The 23,928-nt window shown below is 35.3% G+C and overlaps 1 protein-coding gene across 8 annotated transcripts in view; it reads right to left on the bottom strand.

The window, feature by feature from the left end:
• Nucleotides 1-23,928, bottom strand: part of BCLAF1 (BCL2 associated transcription factor 1) — a 31,892-nt gene that overhangs the window by 5,709 nt on the left and 2,255 nt on the right. For 4 of the 8 annotated variants that reach the window (XM_016186832.2, XM_016186830.2, XM_060190390.1 and 1 more), the window contains 10 exons: nucleotides 19,000-19,076; nucleotides 17,207-17,323; nucleotides 15,591-16,502; nucleotides 13,814-14,479; nucleotides 13,498-13,667; nucleotides 11,118-11,223; nucleotides 8,975-9,059; nucleotides 6,430-6,605; nucleotides 5,170-5,350; nucleotides 3,968-4,111 (listed from right to left, as the gene is read on the bottom strand). In XM_016186832.2, coding sequence (XP_016042318.1) covers nucleotides 3,968-4,111; nucleotides 5,170-5,350; nucleotides 6,430-6,605; nucleotides 8,975-9,059; nucleotides 11,118-11,223; nucleotides 13,498-13,667; nucleotides 13,814-14,479; nucleotides 15,591-16,502; nucleotides 17,207-17,310 — 2,544 coding nt within the window. In that variant the 5' untranslated portion in view covers nucleotides 17,311-17,323; nucleotides 19,000-19,076. Of the gene's footprint in view, nucleotides 1-3,967; nucleotides 4,112-5,169; nucleotides 5,351-6,134; nucleotides 6,297-6,429; nucleotides 6,606-8,974; nucleotides 9,060-11,117; nucleotides 11,224-13,497; nucleotides 13,668-13,813; nucleotides 14,480-15,590; nucleotides 16,503-17,206; nucleotides 17,324-18,999; nucleotides 19,077-23,928 lie in introns of those variants that run through there. The other 4 variants (XM_016186834.2, XR_001601447.2, XM_007520051.3 and 1 more) reach the window with 4 other exon arrangements.

The following is a 23,928-nucleotide window of genomic DNA, read 5'->3' as shown; positions in this document are numbered from 1 at the left end:
AAAACTTAGAAAGTTAGCCAAGTACCGATACTCAATAATATTACTTTATCCTCTATTAGGGTTATCAGGGTGTTCAGTGGTTGTGTTTATTTTTTTCAATATATAAAGAAAGAGATGAGAGTGGGGTAGAGGAGGGGAGTGGAGAAGAGGCAGAGGCAATCTGTAGCACTGCACCACCACTTGGGAAGTTTCTTCCCTGCAAGTGGAGACTAGAGGCTTGAAGACAGGTCCTTACACAAACATGTGCTACCACTTGCCCCTTACAATGACTATTATTACTAAGTCTTAATGGTTCATTAATATTGGCAAAAATTTCCATGCTGGTTTATTATTCTAAAAAAAAAAAACCTAGAAAATAATTTTCCAACCACTATAGTTTATACTCTAACTTCTATGTCTGAAGCTCCCAGTTTAACCCTCAGAAACCAGCACACCCCAGTGGTATTCTAGTTTCTCACTCTCCTGTCAAACTATATTTCATATGAACTAAAATCTGTAAGGCATGAATTCATATGAGAGGCCCCATGATCAGAGCTGTACCCTGTGCTTTAAAAGGGGGGGGGGGGGAGGAGGAGGGTTGACTATCTTACAGCAGCAACACAGGAAATTTTACTTCTATTTAGAAGTGGCCATATTCTTAAAATCATAATATACTCTTTTTCTTGCCTGGGAGGCAGCAGTGTCTAAAGATAAGTCTCAAGCATGAGGTTGCATATTCCATCCCTGGCATCAGATATGCCACAGTGATGCTCTGGTTCTCTCATTAATAATTAAATCCCTTTTTTTTTTAAGCCCAATTATGGGCCAATCTAAAATGACTATGTCTTAAATTCAAGGCAAATTCTATGGTACTGGATTGTATAAAATACTATAGAAAAATAAGCTGCTGTAAAATAAAGTGATTGCTTACCACTCGCTCATCTCCCACCCCTAAGTCCTTTTATAAGGCAAGACTCCAAAACCACAGCACTGAAACCTGCTTCAATGTAGCTGGGAGACAGACTTGAAAACAGGTTGCACACATGACAAAGCAGCACACTATCCATGTGAGCAGGTCCATTTGCCCCTTAGCTCTTTGGACTTTTTCACAGTATTTGCTCTACTTCTGTGGCCAGTCTCCCACTACTGACCACACATCTTTGAACGGTTGGTTTTTTTAAAATCTCAACTCTTCCAATTACATGATCTTAGCAGCTTTGTAATCTATAAAAGTAAAGCTTCTAGAGGCAAGGTAGTAGTGCACCCAGCTGAGCATGCATGCTACCATGCACAGCCCTTCACCTGCAAGGGAGATGCTTCACAATCAACAATGCAGGTCTGCAGGTGTCCCTCTTTGTCTCTCCCTATCTCCCCCCCCCTCACTTTTCATTTTCTCTGTCCTAACAAAATAAACAGTTGCTGAGAGCAATGGATTTATATAGTACCAGCATCTGATGCCCAATAACACTGGTGGCAATAAAAAAAAAAATTTAAAAAGAAAAAAAAAAATCAAAGCTCCTAGGTTCCGTTTTCTCTTCAAATTGCATTAGCAACCATCTCCATTTAACTCTTCACAAATGTTAACCTTGTCTCAAATCTAGCAGTTTTGATGTTCTGTAACTCTCAGAATCTGATGACAATCATTTAAGTTTGAATTCCACTGAGATTCAACTTGGCAAATGCTTTTTGTTTCAAGTTAGGCCACTAATCTGCATACAAGAGCTCTCTTAAAATGCCCCACTCATCCTGCTTTTAGAAGACTTATCATATTTTAAATATCAAGACTTAAGTTATCCAAAAGTCTTTTCCTGGTCACTCTTTTTTGCACTAACACCATTTTCTCCTTTATAGAAAACATATACAAATGTTTGTTTTTCTCAATCATCTTAGATCATTGGATAAAGTGCCAGACACAAAGGTTCTAGCCCTGGCACTCACTACGTGGGAGCTGTCAGGGCAATGAGAAAAGCTCTTGATACTGTGGTATTTCTATCTGAATGAAAAGGTAGTAAGATAGCTCACCTGCTGCTTTCCCATGCACAAGACCCTGATTCCAGCCGAGCCCCCACCACCACAACGAAGGAAGCTTCAGTGCTGTCATATCTTTTCCTCTCTCCCTGTCTCAATCTATCAAAAAAAACTCAAGATAACACAAGAAAAAGTGCTCTCTGAGCAGTAAAAAGAAAAAAATAAAAACACCTACCATAAATGTACTTTTTATTTTAACATCCACAAGTCAACAAAGATACAATTGCATACATCTAATACTATCTTCCTCCAAAAAAAAAAAACTCAGAAATTAGTCTTTAGACCTAGTCTTTGGAAGATTACTTCCCTGCTAAAGGTTTTAGTGTCTTCTAAAACATGTCCATCATGAAGGATGGATCCTTTCCCTCATAACAAGCTGCAGAAAATTTCTACACCTAGAGAATTTTTAGAAACCATTTCCTCTAGCCATAGGCTGATTATATGTTCCTTCAATCTAACCATGTAAGACTTCAAATTGGTAATCAGATTGAATTTTAACAGTGGGCTCAAACTATTAATACATTTCTAATAATGACTTGTTCTTTCAAATATTAAATCTAAAAGCTTAGACCAAGGACAACAGAAACAACTAGTGGTGTTACTTTATAAGATACAGCTATATATAAATAGCATAAAAGGACATAAACCATAATGAGGTCTTGTATGCTACAAATCCTAACAAGGGGGGTTTTTAAAGTTAACCCAATTGCCAAATAATTTGGTTACAATAGTAACTATTGCATTCTTAAACCCTAAGACAGCAGGAACCTTCCCCTTTCTCTATAAAGCCCATCTATCTCCCAGTCCTGGAACCTCTAGGGTGGGGCTCACTTTCCTGCATGCTTCTCTCAAGACACACCAACTGATACTGCATCTGCTGACCCCAACCTAATCAATGCAACCAGTATCACCGCAACATGTTTCCCTTCAGACTGTGTCTAGATACTTCAGGCGTGGCATGTCAACCCTTCACTTTATTACTGCCACCAGGTTTCAGATGGTATCATTATGCCAACCTGACTTCCCTGGGTAGACAAACCCATGTGTCCTGGAGCCCTGCCTCCCCAGATCCCTGCTCCACTAGGGAAAAAGAGAGACAGGCTGGGAGTATGGATCCACCTGTTACGCCCATGCTCAGTGGGGAAGCAATTACAGAAGCCAGACCTTCCACCTTCACAATGGTCCTGGGCCCATACTCTCAGAGGGATGAATAGGGAAGCTATCAAGGGAGGGGATTGGATATGGAGCTTTGGAGGTGGGCACTGTGTGGAAATGTACTCCTCTTATCCTGTAGTTTTGTCAATATTTCCATTTTATAAATAATTTTTTAAGTCTTCCTATGGTCCTCCACTACATGTACTGTGAAAGAATCCTTGTCTTTTAAATGAGCAAACAGCAAAAGTTGAGAAGTTTCTACAATTGCCACTGTCATTTTTTAAAATTTATTTTGTACATCATCTTTATTTATTTATTGGATAGACAGCCAGAAATCAAGGGGGATAGGGTGATAAAAAGGGGGGGGGAGAGAGAGAGAGAGAGAGAGAGAGAGAGAGAGAGATGCAACACTGCTTCACCACTTGCAAAGCTTTCCCCCTGCAGAGGGAATCTGGGTCCTTGAGCACTATAACGTGTGCTCAACCAGGTGTGCCACCACCTGGCCCCTAATTGCCACTGTCTTACATACAGGTGTGAGATATATATATCCTCTTCTCTGATTATGGCTATCAAATCAGGTGATTTTTAGTTTATCCTGATCAGTCCATAGGTGATGTCATAAGAGTAATAGAACTAAAGGGACTCACATTTTCAAAACTTGAAATCATCTGGGTAATAAAATTTTTAAAAGATACCCCACATTTGGTGAAATATTCTCATAGTAGTGGATACTATATTCAAATATATTAGCCCAGTATGCTTTGAAAATTAATGCAAACCAAATAAACAGACTTCTAACACCCACCAAGAAGTACTTCTTGCTCTTTGGGGTATATTCTGGATCCCATTCCTCTTCCTTCGGTCTCTTTTGAAAAGTATTTGAGTTGTTTGGACCAGTATTTGTCCCAGCAAAAACTCCTCTGGCTCTTCCTCTGCCTCTAATTCGAAACTGATTAACATTAACAAGATTGTTTAGTAATGCAATCAAAAAGTAGTTACATGCAAACTCTAATTTTACTGCAGTAACAAAAACAGTTTCCTAATTTTGTTCTAAATCTCTATTAATGGCCTGAGAATGTCATGGATTTTCTATCACAGGCAAAAAAAAAAAAATCTGTCTACTGAAAAATTGATCAGGTTAAAAAATGCAGAATAGACTTAAGTATTAAGCATTTTCATGGCCTGAGTACTGTAAAATATCTTTTTCCCTTTAACACACACACACACACACAAAAAAAAAAAAAAAAAAAACAGAAAAAGAAAAAGAAAAGCTGCCTAATACCTTTGCTTTATTTATAGGAGACCTAAGTGTTCAACTGGACCTAGTCATCACATTAGGAAAGCTTTATCTTTTCCAAGTAAACTAATAAATGAACCCTACTGTAACCAACTGGATGCTCCCTCAAGGTAGAAAACTAAATATAGAAGTTAAAGAATCAGGAAGATGCACTACTAGGAAGTCATTCAATTATCCATCAAGTATAAGAAAACATGGGGTCAACGTGTAGAATAAAACATTATTTCTAAGACTGATATACATATAATTATTTTCAGTACTTGAAAATAATTATAACCTAAAGATGTACCTAAGGATTTTTTAATGTTTTAGATACCTCTCAAAAAACAATTAGATAACATGATTTCAATAATTTTATTTACTTCCTAGATTTTTAAGCATTACATAGTTACTGATTCCCAATTTAAATATACATATGCTTCCAAATAGCAAAGTAGCATCTTTTTTCTTTAAATAAACAAAGCATTGCTATTTTTTTCTGCTTTGTGTACAAAGAAAACATCATCCCAGCCAGTCCCTTCCCAAGCCTCCATCCCAAGACATTTCTTACTGAAAATGATACTTCAAATATCTCATATTTCAATACTAATTCTGACTACAGAAGTAATGACTCACGTTAACAATAATTAAATTGTATATTTTACTTGCCATATATACAGTAATCTAAAATAAAATCTCCACAGGCTATCAAAGGTAATTATATTACTTACAAAAGTTCCTCGTGGCCGGCTAACTCCTGCAAAGCCTGAGTATTCTTTCATTTCATGGTGAGTTTTGAATTCCTCTTCTCTATCCTTCTTACTTTCCTTTTCTTCTCGAGAACTGGGAGAAGAAGGTGATGCTGAAGAGGATGAAGATCTAGAATGATCTTGTTCTCTACTTTTATGTTTACTGCAAAATAAAGAAAATAGAAAAATGTGCAATTTTTAAAAAAGATAAAACCTTGGTGAATATTATAATAAGAGGGATACTTTTCAAGTAACAAAACTAGCCTCTATTAAAAACTATTAGATAACTAAAAATGGGTGTTAAAACTTTGGCACAGTCTGTTTCAATCTTCAATTTGTTTTACAATACTAAAAAAACATACTAACGGTCTGGAAACTTCAGGAATAAGGTTCAGTTCTTCAATATTAACTTTACTTTGTTATTTTAAGGGAAGGAAAAGAAGAGTAGGAAAAAGTAAGAATGTTCTTAAAGCCAAGTTTAAAATGACTGCAGTTTGTACACCCTGGGTGAGAACAGCTGGTATGATTTGGGCCATAACACCATTGTAGAAATAAAAAGCATATGACATTACAAATAACGGTCATAAACAAAAGAAAGAAAAAAAAAAACACAAGTAATATCCACCATTTACCTAATGAATAGCAAGAAAAACGATTATCTATGATAATTAGTACTCCTATTTCTTATTGATTCTAGGATGATCAACTTTATGATTCTAGTGCAATACCCGAAAAAGTCATACCTGTGATAACTCTTACCACTGCTAACAGTATCCATGGAAATATTACTGAAAGACTAATACACATTGCTACTTCATAAAAACTAGTCCTTCCTCCCCCCCATCTCTCCCATGTTAAACCACTAGGTATCAGTTTAAAATTCTTGTACTCTGGGTGTTATGAGTTGAAAAAGTGCGGAATCAAGCATAACGAACCAAAGTTCTTACACAAACTGTTTCTAGAAATGCACTGCATTGAAGTCCAACCTCCTGATGTAGCCTGGATAATAGGACACATTAATTTGTCATTTTTTTTTCAGTGTTAGCTTGCTATTCCAAAGTTTTTGTCCTCATCCACCATAAGCCGTGTAAAAGACAAATACATTTTTGCTGTAAAACAAATAATTTTAATTGTTTAAATTTAAACACTCGATTACACAGTCAAAATTGAAAGCAATTAAGCTGACAATTATTTAGGGCTAATTAGAAGCTAGAACCTAACCCAGACAGTTTAGACAATTACCTGTCATCTTTGTAAGATTTGTATTCCTTGTAATCTTTTGAAGTTTTTTCCTGCTTTCTTGATCCACTGGATTCTCTGGAGCCCTTGGAATCTCCCCGTTCTTTACTTCTTTCCTTTCTTCGACGATCAATGTCATGCCGAAGATCAGCAGAATCACACCTTAATTTTTTATCTCCCTATAAAAGATAAATGCAGATTTCAAGGAAACATAGGGAAAAAGTATAGTCAAATTTTGTGCCAGTTTCTAAACTGACATTCTACTATAGGAAAGAAAAGATCATTAACAAATTAACTCTAAGTTTTGTTTTTTTCTTTTTTTAAAAAAAGTCATCTACTATTAAACACTCGTGTACACAAGTGCAGTAGGACTGAAGAATTCATTAAGAAGATAATTAAAAATGCCATTGTTTCCTGCTCATGGCAATTCATAATGAACTATTACAGATTAAAAAAGTTAAAACATTCATTATCATTCCTCATAATTCCAAACAGAATTTTGGATTTTTTTTTTTTTAATTATCTGCACAAAGATAGAAATTAGCCTTTGGGGAGTCGGTAGGTAGCGCATGTAGCACAAAGCGAAAGGACCGGCTTAAGGATCCCGGTTCGAGCCCCCGGCTCCCCACCTGCAGGGGAGTCACTTCACAGGTGGTGAAGCAGGTCTGCAGGTGTCTTATCTTTCTCTTCCCCTCTCTGTCTTCCCCTCCTCTCTCCATTTCTCTGTCCTATCCAACAACAAAACAACATCAATAACAATAATAACTACAACAATAAAATAACAAGGGCAACAAAAGGGAAAATAAATTAATTAATTTTAAAAAAAGGAATTAGCCTTCCGCCTACAGAGGGAGCCTAAAGCTATGGTTTTTATTACTCAATCTTCATTACTTATTGGTTTATCCTCAGTATCATTAAGCTCTTCCCAAATAAACTGGCCAACCCAATAAAAAAAATTCTAAAGAATTCTGTAATTCTCACAACATGCAAGTGGAATATGTTTTATGAAACCAACTGAGGTTGAACAAGGATAGACAAAATCAAAAAGATTATTCCCAGTCCTGTACTCAGTATCTTGGGCCATATACTGCCCTTTCTCAATTCAGGTATTGCAACGGACATTTTAACTGGGTCACAATTCACCTCCTTCTTGTTCCATTGCTTTTTCAAATACTATATAATATAGGAAGATGGAAAGAGGCATCTAGGAATGAAGAAAAATCATACATCAGTAAGATGCTAAGCAATGTGGACATCCTTGCTAGTATTCAACAATAAGAAGTACTTACTCTGGGAAGTCTAGCTATAATAATACAAGCATTCATAAAAATGAGCATATAATTTTATCTCCAATTTTATCAATAACTCACTTACTTGCTCCCATAGTAATAAAAAAAAATTCTACCCCCCCCCAAAAAAAAACCTAATCACGAGGAAAAAAATCTCCTCTTCATTTATGACCAAATCCACAAGAAAAAAGACAATACAAGTACTTTGTAAAATCCCAATAATAGATATAGTAACTACACATTAACACATATCAAATATTCATCCAGATGATGGAGAAAAGTGTCATATCCTCACTACTTTATCTCCAAGGTCAAAATCTGATCTGAGTAATGAGAATAATTACTCTGGCAGAGTGCAAGGTTAAACCAAATTCTTGGAAAAACAAAACCAACCACTTAAAGTAAAAAAACAATCAGTATTCACTTCACACATTTTCTAAGTACAATATACCCCACACAAAGTAGTCACATTCTATTAAATTTCTAATTTAAGTGCAGTCTATTAAAATCTGCATACAAGTTATAAAAGTACCTGTGTTTCCAAAGTGCCCAATTATGAATTAACTCATTTTCTCAAGTATCTCAGCAGTAGTATTTGCAGCACGTCAAATCCTCTAACCTCTTCATTAAGACAGTTACTCTCATTTTACCTCTTTCCTACCACACTTTTATCAGAGATGTCATATAGACTACCATGCGAGGAAATATTCATTTCAAATGACCAGATATTCAAAACCACCCACTGTCATTCAGACTCATTCTTGAACTTGGAAGTTTTCTTCCTACCAACCCAAATATTCTTGAGATATTTCTGTTCTAAACTTTCATTTGTAAATCAGTTCTCAAAATGCTTGTTTCATAGTCCAGATTTAAAAAAAAAAAAAAAAGCCCAATAACATGGGGATGACTTCTTATTCTCTCAAATGAACCTAAATATATTCGTTTAGATACATATAAATCAAAGAATATTCACTATTTCATATTAGGACCATTGAATGAAGATATACTTTGAATCTTTCATAATATTTCTTTTCCTTACTTCCTCCTTTCATTATCACTTTTAAAATTACTCTTGCTTTAACTGATATAGTATTGATAGAATGGCTGCTTACTCTCTTTTGGGAATAATACTACTATCAATACATACATACTGTATTTATAAATTAGAGCATAAACCTTTTGCCTAAATAAACTATAATTTGTACAGTATCATTAACCAAGCAGAAATTAATGTAAAAACGCATCTATTCAAAACTTACCTTCTGACTTTCTTCTTTAAAAGCTCTCTCTTCCCCTGCTAAACGAGTATGCTTCCTCAGGGCGCTTGGAGAGATGTCAATTCTCCTTAATGTAAAACAAACAAAAAAAATTATTTGTAGTCACATAAACCTCATAGGTCAAAAAACCCTCAAGCTGTCTATATTTCAAAGGGAAATTAATTACTAACCAGTTACTTCTGAATCATTTTAGCATAGTAAGATTGTTAACTTAATTCCAAATAAAAGTTATTCATTAGAAGTGAATTAAAATGCTTGGGCCATATAAATAAAACCCAGTCTTTTAAAGCATCAAACTTAAGTGATTCAGGTGGTGGTGGCAGTGCAGTAAGTAAATTGTTGGAATCTTAATCCTGGTAATGTTATGTCAGAGTGATACTTTGGTTCTCTTTCTCATAAATAAATAAAGATAAAAATTTTAAACTGAACTTAATTGTTTATCTATTTAATTTTTTTTGTTTACTTATTTTTTGTCTATTAACACCATTCTTACCACCAAAGGTCTGTGTCCCGTCACCATCCCCAGTGAAGCAAAACATCTACCCTCACTCTCCAGCCAGAGATTTTTACTTTGGTGCCCTACTCCAAACTCAGTCAAGTTCTGCTTTTTAATTTCCCTTTCTGTTCTTCTTTCTCAACTTCTGCTTATGATCCCATCCCATACTCGTCTTTGTCTATTTATTTATTTAACCAGAGCTCGGTTCAGCTTTGGTTTGTGGCAATGCTTAAGTCTGTAAGCATGAAAGTCATTTGGATGAATATTATGTTATCTCCTCCAATGGATCTTTTTTTAAAATCAAAATTTAACCATCAAAAAAAGATCTTATCTAAACTGAGTATTAACATTTTAAGTATCAATTACCATATAATTATAATACATTGATATATCCAATAAACCATAAATAAATAAGTCTTTAGCATCTTTACATGCTAGAAGCTCTTTAACTTTTCTTGCCTTTTGAACTACTGTCTGTAGGAAATTTCCCAGAGTTTATTCAGCAGTCACCATTGAAACTACAGTTAAGTGCCCAGGTATATTATAACAGCGGGGCCAGGCAGTAGCACACTCGGTTAAGTACACTTAATACTTACTATGTGCAAAGACCCGCACAGGGGTTTAAGCCCCTGCCCCCTCTGCAGGGGGATGCCTCACAAGCAGTGAAACAGGTCTGCAGAGGGCTTTCTCCCTTCTCTTATCCCCCACCCCTCCCCAATTTGTCTTTATCCTTTCAAATACAATTTTAAAAAAAGGGAAAAGACAAACAGTAGTACTAATTGCACCTTTTGTATGTACTATATATATATGCATGTTATTAAAATTATAAGATATTTTATTACTAACAGTACCATCCTAAAATAGTTTAACCTCATTATTTAGACCAAAACAACTAGTGTTCAGAGATCAAATAACCATTCTACAGAAATGCAAATGAAGGAACAAAAGGATTTGAACTATCACTATTTGTTAATGCTTTCCTTCACCCTCACACCAAGCATTTTTTATAAGCTTACTAGAACTAAATTAAACTCAAAGGTTACTCTAGGCATCAAATTCCCTGCCCAAAACCAAGTGCAATAACTAATTCCTCAACTAGAAGCGATTAAGAATTAGTATTTTCAGTTCTAATAATCAGTTTAAACCAAATAAACTTTATTTAAAAAATAGAAATTAGGGAGTCGGGGGCAGTAGCTCAGCAGGTTAAGCACACGTGGCACAAAGCAAAAGGACTGGCCTAAGGATCCTGGTTCGATCCCCTGGCTCCCCACCTGCAGGAGTTTCACTTCACAGGCAGTGAAGCAGGTCTGCAGGTGTCTATCTTTCTCTTCCCCCCTCTGTCTTGCCCTCCTCTCTCCATTTCTCTCTGTCCTATCCAACAACAACTATAACAATAATAACTACAATAAAAACCAAGGGCACCAAAAGGGAAAATAAATAAAAATTTAAAAAAATAGAAATTAAAAAAGTTTTTTTTTTTTCAAAATTAGTAGCACTTAAATCAAGCTATGTCAGGAACAAAGCCAAAGCTTTTTTTGTTTCAAATGACAGCCTAGTTTAGTACAGAATAGTTTAAACAGGGTCCTCCTCTCAAAACAGTTTTGCAAGCCTAGTTAGTGGCACACAAACCTGTGTATCTCGGGGCTCTTTTGCCGGGTGCTATGTTCTTCAGTGGCTTTCTGATATGAAGTGAACCTCTCGTTCAGCGTCATTGAAGGTGATTTGAAGTACTGCTCTGTTGATTTAGAAGAAATACTGCCCAATTAGTTATATTTACTTTAAGAGAAATCTTCATTTGTGACAGAAGTGCATGGAGCAGGTGAAAAAAAAATACTCAAGAAACCTAGCAGAAGAGAATCAAGTGTTACAAACAGCTCCTATGCCCTCTATCCCTTTTCATTTCTTGTACCTCAACAGGTAAATGATGCAAAGTTCTTCAAAGGTCCCTGTCACTACTACATATAAAATCCAAGAAAGATAAGCATTATAATTGTTACTGAAATTTCATTTTAGTATTACTTCCTTAAAAAATATATATATATATATATATATATATAATGTTCTTAGACACATTGCCTATACAAACCAAGGCAATTACTTCAATTAATCTTGGACAAGTAAAAAAAAAAAAAAAAAAATCTTAAGTAGTTGAATAACTACAAATCTGATTTTAATAAGTTCTATTTCACAAGAATTATGCTGCCAACAAAAACTGGATTTAAGGGGAAAAAAACTATCACTGCTTTTTCAATTAAAAAAATTTTTTTAATTTAACATTCACTTAATTATACCACAAATCTGGCATCTTGGCAAACCTGACAGCACTATCTGATAGTCTTGTCTTCTAGTAATTTAAAAATTAGTAGTATCAATACTGATTAATTTTTAAATCAGTTCAAAGTGTGTTGTAAAATAGAAAAACGTATAAATTTATGAAATGTTACATTATGAAGCAAGCTATCTGCTTAACAGGTCAACAATATCTGTGTCAACTTACCGCCCAATATCCAGCACATGTCTCATAACCAATCATTAAAACTTGAAATGGCCACTACAAGGGTAGTGCCTCAATCATAATTCCATGAAACCCAGGAATTTGAGCTAGCAACTCAGTTTTATGCCATTTTTGCCAGGAAGACAGAAGATTCAACTTTGCCTGTATCTTTCAACAGCTATTTTACTTTGAAACATGGGTTTTGCCATTTCAAAACATATTCCAGGACCTAGTTATAATGAAAAAGAAAACATCACTGGGCATTTTTCAGCTCTGTATTAAGTAAGAGCTGTTCAGATCGGTTGTACAATACCAATAATGAAACATAATTACAATTCTTTTTTAAAAAAAGGAAAAAATTATCAAAATTTGATCTCAAAGTTCAGCAGTAATTGTAAAATGTGGAGACAGCCCAAAAAAATTTGAAAAAAAAAAAAAAAGAAAAAAAGAAAAATAACAGATGTTTCTTATTCTGTGTACAGCAGCAATATGGTCATAAATTGGTTCACAAGTCCAGTTACATCCAAAGAAAATTTCTGTTACCATGTCCAAATACAGTCTAAAAAGAAATGACTTACAGATTCAGTGTCCTGAAACATGGTGTGTATAGAAGACCTACTAGTGAGAGTTTCAACAAGAACTGTTCTTATGTCAAAAGACAAAATATATTTTCAAATGGCCTACCAGTAAAAGACAATAGCGATTCCTGGGTAGTAATTTGTTTCACAGTAAACTACCTTTATATAAAAAAATAAAACCTAATTGCCCAAAAAAGAAAAAAGTTATATCCTAAAGCCTTTGTAAATTGCCAGTAGATTTCAAAGGAGAATTCATATTGGGTTGTCGGAAAAGTCATGACATATTTCTACATTTTTTTTTTTTACATAAAAATGTCATGACTTTTCCAACAACCCAATACTAATGAAAACAGGACATCAACACTGAAATTGAAATGAGCATACTTATCATCTTTAGGACCTAAAGAAATGACATCAATTATTATCCTACTTAATATTCATGTAATCTCTATTTACTGAATAACTGTGAACTTAATTTCCCTTTATAAAACCCTATTATTTACTCCTGATTTATCTATCCTTTGAAGTATTATAACAAATTAACAAGATAGAAAATAAATGCTAAGTTCCCACTATTTCAGATTTAAAGATGGAAAAAGAAATTCTTAAAATTTAATGCTCACTAAAACTAGCTGTTATAAATCTGTAACAAACCTTATCAGAAATCATATGCATACAAAGAAGGGTAATTTATAAGCATTCTACACTTTAAATATGACATTTCAAAAAGACTTAGCATTTAACAAATACAAATCATGTTAACAATGATTTTCAGACTATCACAATTGATGCTACTTATCTTTTCATTGAGAACTTATTTTTCAAAAATTTTAACAGTATCTATATATACTTGCTAGCACTGAGATACAAAATGTAGTAAACAACTATTTATTATTTTTATTTGCAATGGAAATTTAATTCACAATATCAAACATACCTTTAACATGATGAACCAAGGACACAATGTGCTGAATAAATGACTCTGAAGTGCTTTTGCTGGCCTGTGGCAACTTTATGTGGTCAAAGATGGACCGGAATTCTTGCTCCTTCTTGACAGAATGGACAAGTGTACTAGCAAGTAGCCTGTCTTTAGTCAAGGAAGCAGGTCTGGAGCGTATCGGTAACAAACACACATACAAACAAAATATACCAAATGTTTGAATATTGAAGCAGGAGATAAGTTCAAAAAATAATTAGCTGGAATATTAACTAACCACCCACAGATTATTTACTGGGCATCACTGCAGAATTACCTGTTTGAATCATCAAGAGGAACAGGCGCCATTTTGAGTTTGACTTCAGGGCGATGAGAATCACTAGCTATCATTTTGATTCTAAGTGGGCTCTCCTCTCTGAAAGTAGACTTTTCTCGTGCATCCAGATTCTTGTGTAGAGGGGGACTATAATCAAAGAGGTCTTTGAGCTTTTCAGATTTTACCTGCTCAGGTGACTGAGTTTCTTTCTTTACTGTTATTCTCTCGGAGTTTTTGTCATCTTCCTTGTGCTTATCTTTTGCAGTGCTAGGCCTTTCCACTACATAGCCAGTCTCTTTAGCTTTATAATTTTTTTCTTCTCTAAATCCATCACTTTCTCTACTGCTTTTCAGTGAAACTTTGGACTTGTACTTGGATCCTTCCTCCTCCGTATTCCGGTGAGTTGCAGTAGCAAAATTTTTACCCTGATCTGCAAGAACGGACTTCCTGAACTGTCTATAATCCTCTGTCTCCTCTGTGTCATCCCCTTCTGAATCATTAAACTTTTGTTTTCCAGACTCTTTGTCACTGAAGTAATCTAGAGCTTCCTGATCTTCCCACTCTCCCTCTGCCCTCCCTTTCTCTGATCCTTTCTCCTTTGGAGTGTCTTTATCCCTGGTATTACCCCTATCAAGCAGGAATACTCTAGACTCTTCATCTGTGAACCTGTGAATAAGCAAAGAAGAGGATAGTAACTCTAGATTGCCTTCACTGTGAATCACATGCATTATTTATATATGTTGCCCTAGGCCAATAGGGGAAAAATCTACTAAAAAGTGCCCATATATAGCACTCATTTACTTTATTCATTTTTAAATAAACGTACACACCGGACTTCCGACTTGATATTTAAAGTCATTCAGAAAAATGTGATTTAGAAATATCCTGCAGTTCTACACAACAAATCCAAATTTCCAGAGGTTCTAATATATAGAACACAACTTATGCCAAATCTGAGACTAAGAACCACTAATAAACAATGTTTCCCTTAGAATTCAATTTCTGTGTGAAAATATTCCACTTGCTCATTTACTGATGGTATAAATTGAATGTAATTTAAACAGTAATTTCCAAATCATACTTTATTCTAGAAAATGATGACTGGCAACACTAAGTAGTGTAACATAAATGTTCCTCACTTTTAATTATACTGTATTAGCAACAATTTTTCATGGTTTTTTTAGCATCACTTTGCATTAAACTAAAAATTACTGAAAGTTAATGAGAAACCATTATCTTTTCTACAATCTGGCAGAGTAAAGCTTAGTTAACTGTGTAGCACATGTGGCTAGAGCACTGATCCTAAAAACAAGAGGTCATCAGTTTGACCCACATTACACATGTGCCACAGTAAAGTTCTGGTTCTCTCTCTCATATTAACCTTAAATAAATAAATCTTTAAAAAAAATTACTACCTGGTTTGCAAAACCACACAAATAGGATGATGTAAGTATAACTGCACTATTTACATAAACTACATCAGAACATAGTTACTGCTCTAAAACAAAACAGATCTCTAAAAGGCTAATGGCATTAGATATCCGTTATGCTACTGAATTTCTCATTACCACCTTAATTCTGGATTGAAGACAGCTAAAAGGGAAAGAGCTGCCATCAAAAGTTTCCAAAGTTTACCAGATGTGAGTCAAAATAATTTTGAGATTATCTTAAAAGAGCTAAAGCCAAATCATAATACAATTTAAAATCATAAACCCAAGTAGAGCTCAAGAAGAAATGTATTACTAGTATAATTCAAATTCTCTACTTTAGTTATTACCTTTTTAAGAATTTCCCTGTCTTTGCAGTTTCCTGATCTCCACCATCAGGATAAAATGAAGAACGTCCCCTAGCCTCATCTCTTGGAGCATTCTGCTGTGTGATTGTCTTTGCAGGGCTTCTTCGTGAAGGGATGTGATGAATTGGACTATTCTGAGAAGGACTGTATCGACTAGATCCATTTCCAACAGAACCAGAGCCTGATCTTTCAGGACTATGCTGAATGGAATGTGAATGCTGAGAAGGGGTGTTTTTTGCAGAGTGAACTGTACTGAGCATGGGTGCATCAGAGCAAGATGAACTCTGACTAGGTGGTGTAGCAATTGGTGAAGGACTATGGGGAGATCTAGGACTGTTATCATAAGCTGAAAGGCCAGGCCATATGTCACCAGATGTAGCTGATGATTTATTAAACTCATCAATAGATTCAGATGGGTCATGTTCAAACGTATCTTTCGGTTCTTCCTGTGATTTACTTTTCAAAGGACTCTCTTCTTGGGGCTCCCCTTCAGCTTTTTTGGCTTGTTTTTCCTGAGACCCTCGTCTTTTAGAGACAGGAGATTTGCTATATGGAGATGAAGAACGAGAAGATGATGATCTTGGAGATCGAGAGGATCTATATGATCGACGGGATCTGCTACGGGACCTTTGAGAAGAAACAGATCTTCTTTTTGGACTTCTGGAACGTGAGCGACCTCTTCTGGGACTCCTAGAGTGTCTTCTATTCCAGACAGGTCTATAACCACCTCGATGATATCTACCACCTCCTCCTTGATAATACCCTCTACCTCTTCCTCTATAACCGTAAGGTCGTCTCATTCCTCTATTATTTCTGTAATCTCGACGATAATCTCTAGAATAAATACGATCTCTACTACGAGATCTTGAATAAGTCCTGGAACGAGACCTAGAACTAAAAATAAAATAAATATCAATGCAAGAAAAAGTAATTATTCCAGTTTAAATATTTCTAACTGAATATAACATGAAAATATTATATTAAATAAACCTTCATATATAGAACAATTCAGTTACTAAGTCTCAAAAGATTAACTCAAGAGACTAAAGGGCTTAAGAGGGCCAAGCAGTGATGCACCCAGTTGAGTGCACACAACACTTCATTAATGGTGAATCAGATCTACAGGTGTCCTTCTCTCTCCTCCTCTATCTCTCCTCCCACCTCTCTGTCCTATCAAATAAAAAAATATATATGCACACATATGTAATAAAACAATATAAATACAAGACAGGAGAAACAACTCAGTCTATTAGAGAAGCAATTTGCATACACAAGGCCCTAGTTGACTCAGATTTAATCCAAGTTCAGTCCCAAGCACATTTAACACCATAACTAGGAAGTGATCTGATCATTTCTCCCACCTTTCTCATTCTACCTTATGACAAATCTCTTTTACAAAACAAATAGAAAAATTAAGACTTCACAATATAGTTAACTAGATTCAAATCTAAGTTCTGCCATTTACTAAGTTACAATTTGGACAATTTCCAATGTCTCCAACTCTTTAATGAGTTTATCAATGTGTCTTGATAGAATAAACATACCACATATTAGTAAACATCATTATCATTAAAGTAACTGAAAGCACCATAATTCACCTGTATCTCTTCTTTCTAGAGTGTGACCTTGATCTTGATCGAGAACTAGACTGTGATCTAGACTTTGATCTTGAAGAATGTGATCTAGAATTAGAACGACCCATGTCTCTTTTTTTCCTAGTCAAATAAGAGAACAAAAAAATGTTAAAATCATAATACAGTGGTTAAATTTCACATTATTAACTCATTTCCAGACACAAGTTGCAATCAGAGCTAACTTTCTCAAGTGGTATTATTCATCATCATTCTTTTCAAGTATTTAGAAAATGATTAAACCTGACTAAAATCATTTCCATCTATGGCAGTTACTGTAAATTGAATACAGAAGATTTCTACAAACTGCCCCACCTATGTGCCTCAATCCAAAAAGGCAGCAGCTGCAGAAGCCAGATAGATCAATATCAGACTGCAGCAAGCATGATAGATGTTATTCCATGCTCAGTACATTATGCCTACCTCTCCTGTAAAAAAGATAAATAATGAGATTACAGATAAAGAATCTGAAACAAAGAAAACACAAGTGGTCTAATACTAAAGAGAAGTTAACCTATCACACTGTTATAATAAGTACTTTATAGTCTTGAAATGGCAATAAATTAACCATTCTCATAGACAAAATTCTGTCTGGAGTGATGATGGACAGTTGCTTAGGTAGAATAAGCCACTAAAGATTCTGAACAGCTGGAGCTATATCTCTAACAGTCATGACTACAGAATAAAATTGGATTTCTGTGTCCAAATCTTCAGAAAAGGTGGAAAAGCAAGAGAACTGGAGAGATCATTCTAAGAATGAGATTTTGGACCACAAGAAAACTTGGGCAACAATATAGGGCTCCAATATCTTAATTTTCTCATACACTCCTTAGTACCTAAAATTCTTGTGGTCCAAAATCTCATTCTTATTTTTTTAATTTTCTCATACACTCCTTAGTACCTAAAATAGTAAGTGAAGTCTTTTTAACATTTTAGGTACTAAGGAGTGTATAAGAAAATTAGGATACTGAAAAGACTTCACTGGGTGGGTAAATAAGTAGAAGGATTGAATGCTTTATAAATCTGTTCTTCACAAAATCAAACACATGTGCTTCAAGTTTATTCCTGCTACCACAATTTTCAAAATCTCACTAGCTCACTATTTAGATAAGTACCCATAAAAATAGGCTCACAAAATTTCTCTTTGAAATTTCCATAAGCTGAAATCATTTCTCCTGTAATTATCTGTGAAGACACCTATTTTACCTTCATAAACTTTACTCAGCATTATGAAGTAGTTATTGAATATACTAATAAGATAGAAGCAATGTCAACATACTTAATTTTTAAGTGACTAATTTAAGGTTTCATATGTTCACTTCAAAAGATAGTCCAGCTCTTTTTCTAGTAAACACATATCATGTTATCATCTCCTATTCTTTGTAATTCTAAGTAAACTACAAACTGTTGTAATGAGGATGAAATGAATTGATAAATATAATACTTAACACATAGTATGCAGTCAATTATAAATACCTTAACACCAATGTAAAGATGGAAAATTAAATTATAGGAATCCAAACAGGATGAAGTAAATAAGCTGGGTTAATCTTATTTTAAAGCTTTATTTATTCTAAGTTTTAAGTAGATATGTTAGATAGAAATAGAATTAGACACACAACCTACAATACAAGCAAGAGAGATCCTTCTTCTTAGAGCTTTCACATCTTTGACTGCTTCATATAAGATACCCAGTCTGAATTTGTGGATTCAGTAGTCATATTTTCTCAAAAATAAAGCAGAATACTAGAAAAATTTACCTTGGGCTTTATGCAGGACACTGAAAAATTCTTCCTGGAGAGAATGTTCCGAGAAATTAAACTCTAAATTCAAATTCCTAGCAAAGATAAAAAATATATATAAATTCAATTTCTGATAAAACTATCCACTACTTATAATGCATTACAGTCGGCACTGTAATAAACTTTTAAAAAGCACAACTGACTTAATGGATGGGGGAAGTGATTGTGTGTGTGTGTGTGTGTGTGTGTGTGTGTGTGTGTGTGTGTGTGTGTGTATTTTGGTGGGGGGAAGCTTCCTTCTGTACCATGAGAAGTCAAATTCAAACCTGGATCACACATATGAAAAAGCAGCACACTATGTAAGTGAATTATTTTACTGTTCCAGGATACAGCAAACATTCAACCATAGAAGTCTAAGCTTTACTTTTTTATTTTAATCAAAATGCATCCATGATCTAACCCACAGTGCCTTTACAACTCAAATTATCCTAATTGTAATCTTAGCTGAGATTTTAAAAACCAAGTTTCATAATAACATATATTACAAACAGCAAAGTCAGGACAGAAGGGCTATAAGCTGTTAAGACTAGTGAATGCTTACTCTTGCTCAACATACAAATTCACGCCAAGAACTCCATTATCATATATAAAATATACAATACAAAATATTTAATATTTACTACTACAAAGCATATTAAACTTACTTAGAACCACTGCAAAGAGCATAGTGGTTATGCAGAAAGGCTTTCACTACTAAGGCTCCAAAGTCTTAGATTCAATCCCTAGTACTATCATATGCCAGAGCTGAGCAGTGTTCTGGTCTCTTTCTCTCTGCATCTCTTACTAAAATAAAACAAATATATCAGCAGTATACTGAATAAAACATTTTTAAACTATCAACCACGTGCAAGAACTCTATACTAGGTGATTTTAAACAGTTTTTTTTTTAATTTATCCCTTATCACCCAGTCTTTCATATGAAGAAACTGAAATCTGTATTTACAAGGTGCCTGCTAGATATCCAATACTATTTATTCTTGTGAGGGAAACAGAGCATCTTAAGTAGAACAGTAAGTTCACTCACTGCTCTGAAACAGGGAGAAGGGAAAGGAAAGGAAGGGTGGGAGGGAGGGGAGGGGAGGGCACAGGTGATGTATTGAGGCATTTCTTGGGCACTCTTGAAGAATTTAAACATTTCAGTTTAAGTGTTTAGCTTTAGCTTTTAACATTTAGGTTAAAGACAACACTGCAAGATCTAGAACAAGCTTTCCGGAAGAGGACACAAACTCAGCAAATGCCTGACAAAACAATCAGCAAAAAGACTGTGGCAGCTATAACCAAGCAGATGAGAACAAAGTAGAAAAGAGAGATACAGGACCAGGTCAAATAGCATCCAGTGGGTGTGTCGGAATAAGGAAGTCTACAGTCTAGATTTTATTTTTATCTTAAAAGGAAGCCCATGTTTGATCAGGGAAATCTGATACATAATTTAAGACTGTTATTTATAAGAGAGAAACAATATGAAAAGGAGAACAGGAAGATAAACCAGACTGGAATCAAACATAGTTGCTTGGATAAGGTAGAAGCAATAAAGCTAGAAAGAAGTGGATCCATTATCTGGTTTGGAAGTACTGTGAATAGTACTTGTTCATAGGTTGCAGATTCTATGTAGCAAAGGGAGAAGGAAAGGGCAGAGAGCAGTGATGTCCTTAAATTCCAACTTTCATGTACAAGTATTTTGAGAGGAGAACAAGAGGGTGTAGAGTGTATATGGAACAAGAGACTGACTTGCTTTTAGGCTATTCATGGCTAGAATATAAATAGTAGACCAAAAATTGACCAAGACTTACTGATTCCAACTCCTGCTCTCTACAATACACAGACATATGGTTGTAAAAACTATATATGGAACTTCAAAGTGCCAAATCCATTCTCTCCTTACTACAACAAAATCCACTGAGGGTCCACCTTACAAAAAGGTAAGATAGCTTCATTTATTTTATCCAACTGATTCATTAACCAGTAAAGAACACATGAAGGTAAGTCAAGACTTCTTTTTTTGGTAAGTTACTAAATTTCAAGCATAACTGAATCTAATCTTCATTTTAATAGATTCAGAAAATGTGGGCTCCAGATTTCTATAAACTGCTATTCACATCTTTAGCAGTCTTTAGAAACATAAATCAACACTGTGTTATCCAACAAAGTGGGTTCAAATCCTAGCTTAAACATTAATCAGTTAGCTTGCCAAACATTTAGTAAGTTACATTAAGCACTTTCAGCTGTATTTTTTTTTTTATTCCTTTTTTCTTTTAATTGCCACCAGGGTTATTGCTGGGGCTCACACCTGCAGAATGAATCCACCACCACTTCTGGTGGCCTTTCATTTGATGGAGAGGGAGAGGGGAGGGGGGATGGTGGAGGGGGAGGAGAGGGAGAGGTACGGAAGAGAAAAGGGGAGGGGAGAGGAAGAGGAAAGGGAAGAAGAGAGGAAGGAGAAAGAGAAAAGAAAGGGGGAGGGGAGGGCAACCGATGAATAAAGTGCTGGGAGAGGGATGGAAGAGGAGAGAAAGGAGGAAGAAGCTGGGGAGGGGAAGGGGAGAGGGGAAGGGGAAACAGAAACCTACAACACTGCTTCACCACTCAAACCTTCTCTCCTACAAGTGGGGACTGAGGACTTCAACCCCCAATCCCTGTGCATGAGCATGTGCACTCTACTGGGTGTGCCACTGCATGACCTCAGTTAGCTTCAGTTTCTACACACAGGTTTAAGATTAAACTATCAATACTTAGAAATGCAGATAGCTTCTGTCTGGCACATGGTATGCACTAAACACAGGTATTCAGTACTGTCTTTGCTAAAGGTTATCTACTTCATTTAAAATGTTTCTTGCATAAGATTAGCCTGTTATATATAGCTGTAGTTATTATCTAAGTCTTTCAAAGATGTTTTTAAAACACTCTAAAATTAAAAAAAAAAAACCACTCTAAAATTGCTAAGTACTGACAATCATTAACTTAGATAATGAGAACATTGGGAGTCACGATTCCACTTGGAAATTTCCGTAATTTTGTTTTGTTTTTTTTATTATCTGGACAGAGAGCCAAAAATCGAGGGGTAAGAGGGAGATAGAGAAGAGAGACAGAAAGACACCTGCCACACTGCTTCATCACTTGCAAAACTTTTCCCCTGCAGGTGGGGATGGGGGGCTTGAACCCAGGTCCTTGCACATTGTAACACGTGTACTCAATCAGGTGTCACCACCTGGCCCCCAAAATTATGTTCTTAAAAATATCTACTCACAAATTTTAGTTTTCCAGTTAATCATCCTGCCTTAAGGGGGGGGAGGTGCACAAAACTGAACTTTGGATCACTTGCATTATAAACTCTGTGCCATCCCCAGGTTGATGAGACCTTACCTTTTCTACTTTTTTTTTTTTTTTTTGGGGGGGGCCTCACCTAAGTGGATAGAGAAATACTGGATCAAATAACAATGTCTGAAATTCTACAAATAAATAGGCTAGATTAGTTTTCAGTGAGTCCTGGAAGTAGTACAATAAAATCCAATATGCTTAAAACTGAAATGAAAAACATGACAATCGTCTATAAGTTGTAAAAAAAAAAAAAAATGAATAAATTCATAACCTTGAAGTATGCTTATGTGTGTATGCTTACTAACCAGAAATACATCGCATTTAACTTCCTTATCCTCTCAGTTGCTTAATAAATTATTATAGGGTGTCGGGCAGTAGCAGGTCTGCAGGTGTCTATCTTTCTCTCCCCCTCTGTCTTCCCCTCCTCTCTCCATTTCTCTCTGTCCTATCCAACAACGATGACATCAATAACAACAATAATGATAACTACAATAAAAAACAAGGGCAACAAAAAGGGAATATTTAAAACATTTAAAAATAAAATAAATAATAAATTATTATAAATCATACATAAACCAGCTAACGAGTTCAATTAGCAATTCTGAATGTAGCTTCTGGAAACTCCCAATTCAAAGGTCTATGCAGAACTGAAAATTCTTCAGTTTCCAAGTCCTCTCACTATATAGTTGATCTTATATAGCTAACATTTATCAATCAATAAACTTAACTAGACCTAAGTCTACCAAATGAAGTTTTTACAATTCTCGAATCCTACCATGTCAAGAATCAACTCTAGGAAAATCTTTGCCATCACTTTGTTTTATATTATAATTTTTTTTAAATGTATCCTTTCACAAGAGCACTGTCCAAATTTGGCTTATGGTAGTACAGGGAATTGAACCTGGGACTACAGAGTCTCAAGGGTGAGAAAATTTGTTAAGTAAACCAAAATGCTACGCCCCCAGTCTGGCATCTAAGTTTAATTACCTGAATCAAGGGGGGGTCCTGTATTTATAATGCAACACGGATAAAATTTTAATGATTTCCATAAACTATCATACATAGGTTGTTTCACATTTTAGACACAATTCGTGCCACCGTTTATTCTGAAATGACTAAATTATAGAAAAATGAGAAGAAACCTACCGTGGCTTTTCATAGCCCAACCATTCCAACCAACTACAGTCCAAATGTAACGAGAATACACTTGAGTGATAAGACAGTTTTGCCTTTTTAATAACCTCCCCAAATTTAAAATATCCTGCGATGATACAAGACTGCAATTGCTAATCTCTACATCCGTCTTGGCGATATTTGCCTTTAACCTCCCCCCGCCCCCCTTAAAACAGTTAATGTTCTCAATGAAAAGTAAGTGCTAGGAGGAGGCATAATGGTTATGCAAAGAGATTCCCATTTCTAAGGCTCCAAATTCTCAGGTTCAATCCCACGCACCACTATAAGCCAGAGCAGAGAAATGCTGTTGTATATTAAAAAAAAAAAAAAAAAAGGCTGACGTATTGCACCAAAGGAAAAGACACTGGGGGGGGGGGGGTTTCAAGTCCTGGAACACAG

This window comes from Erinaceus europaeus, chromosome 4 (genome assembly GCF_950295315.1).
Source record: "Erinaceus europaeus chromosome 4, mEriEur2.1, whole genome shotgun sequence".
Lineage (NCBI taxonomy): Eukaryota > Metazoa > Chordata > Mammalia > Eulipotyphla > Erinaceidae > Erinaceus > Erinaceus europaeus.
This window is presented reverse-complemented; position numbering and strand designations above follow the sequence as displayed.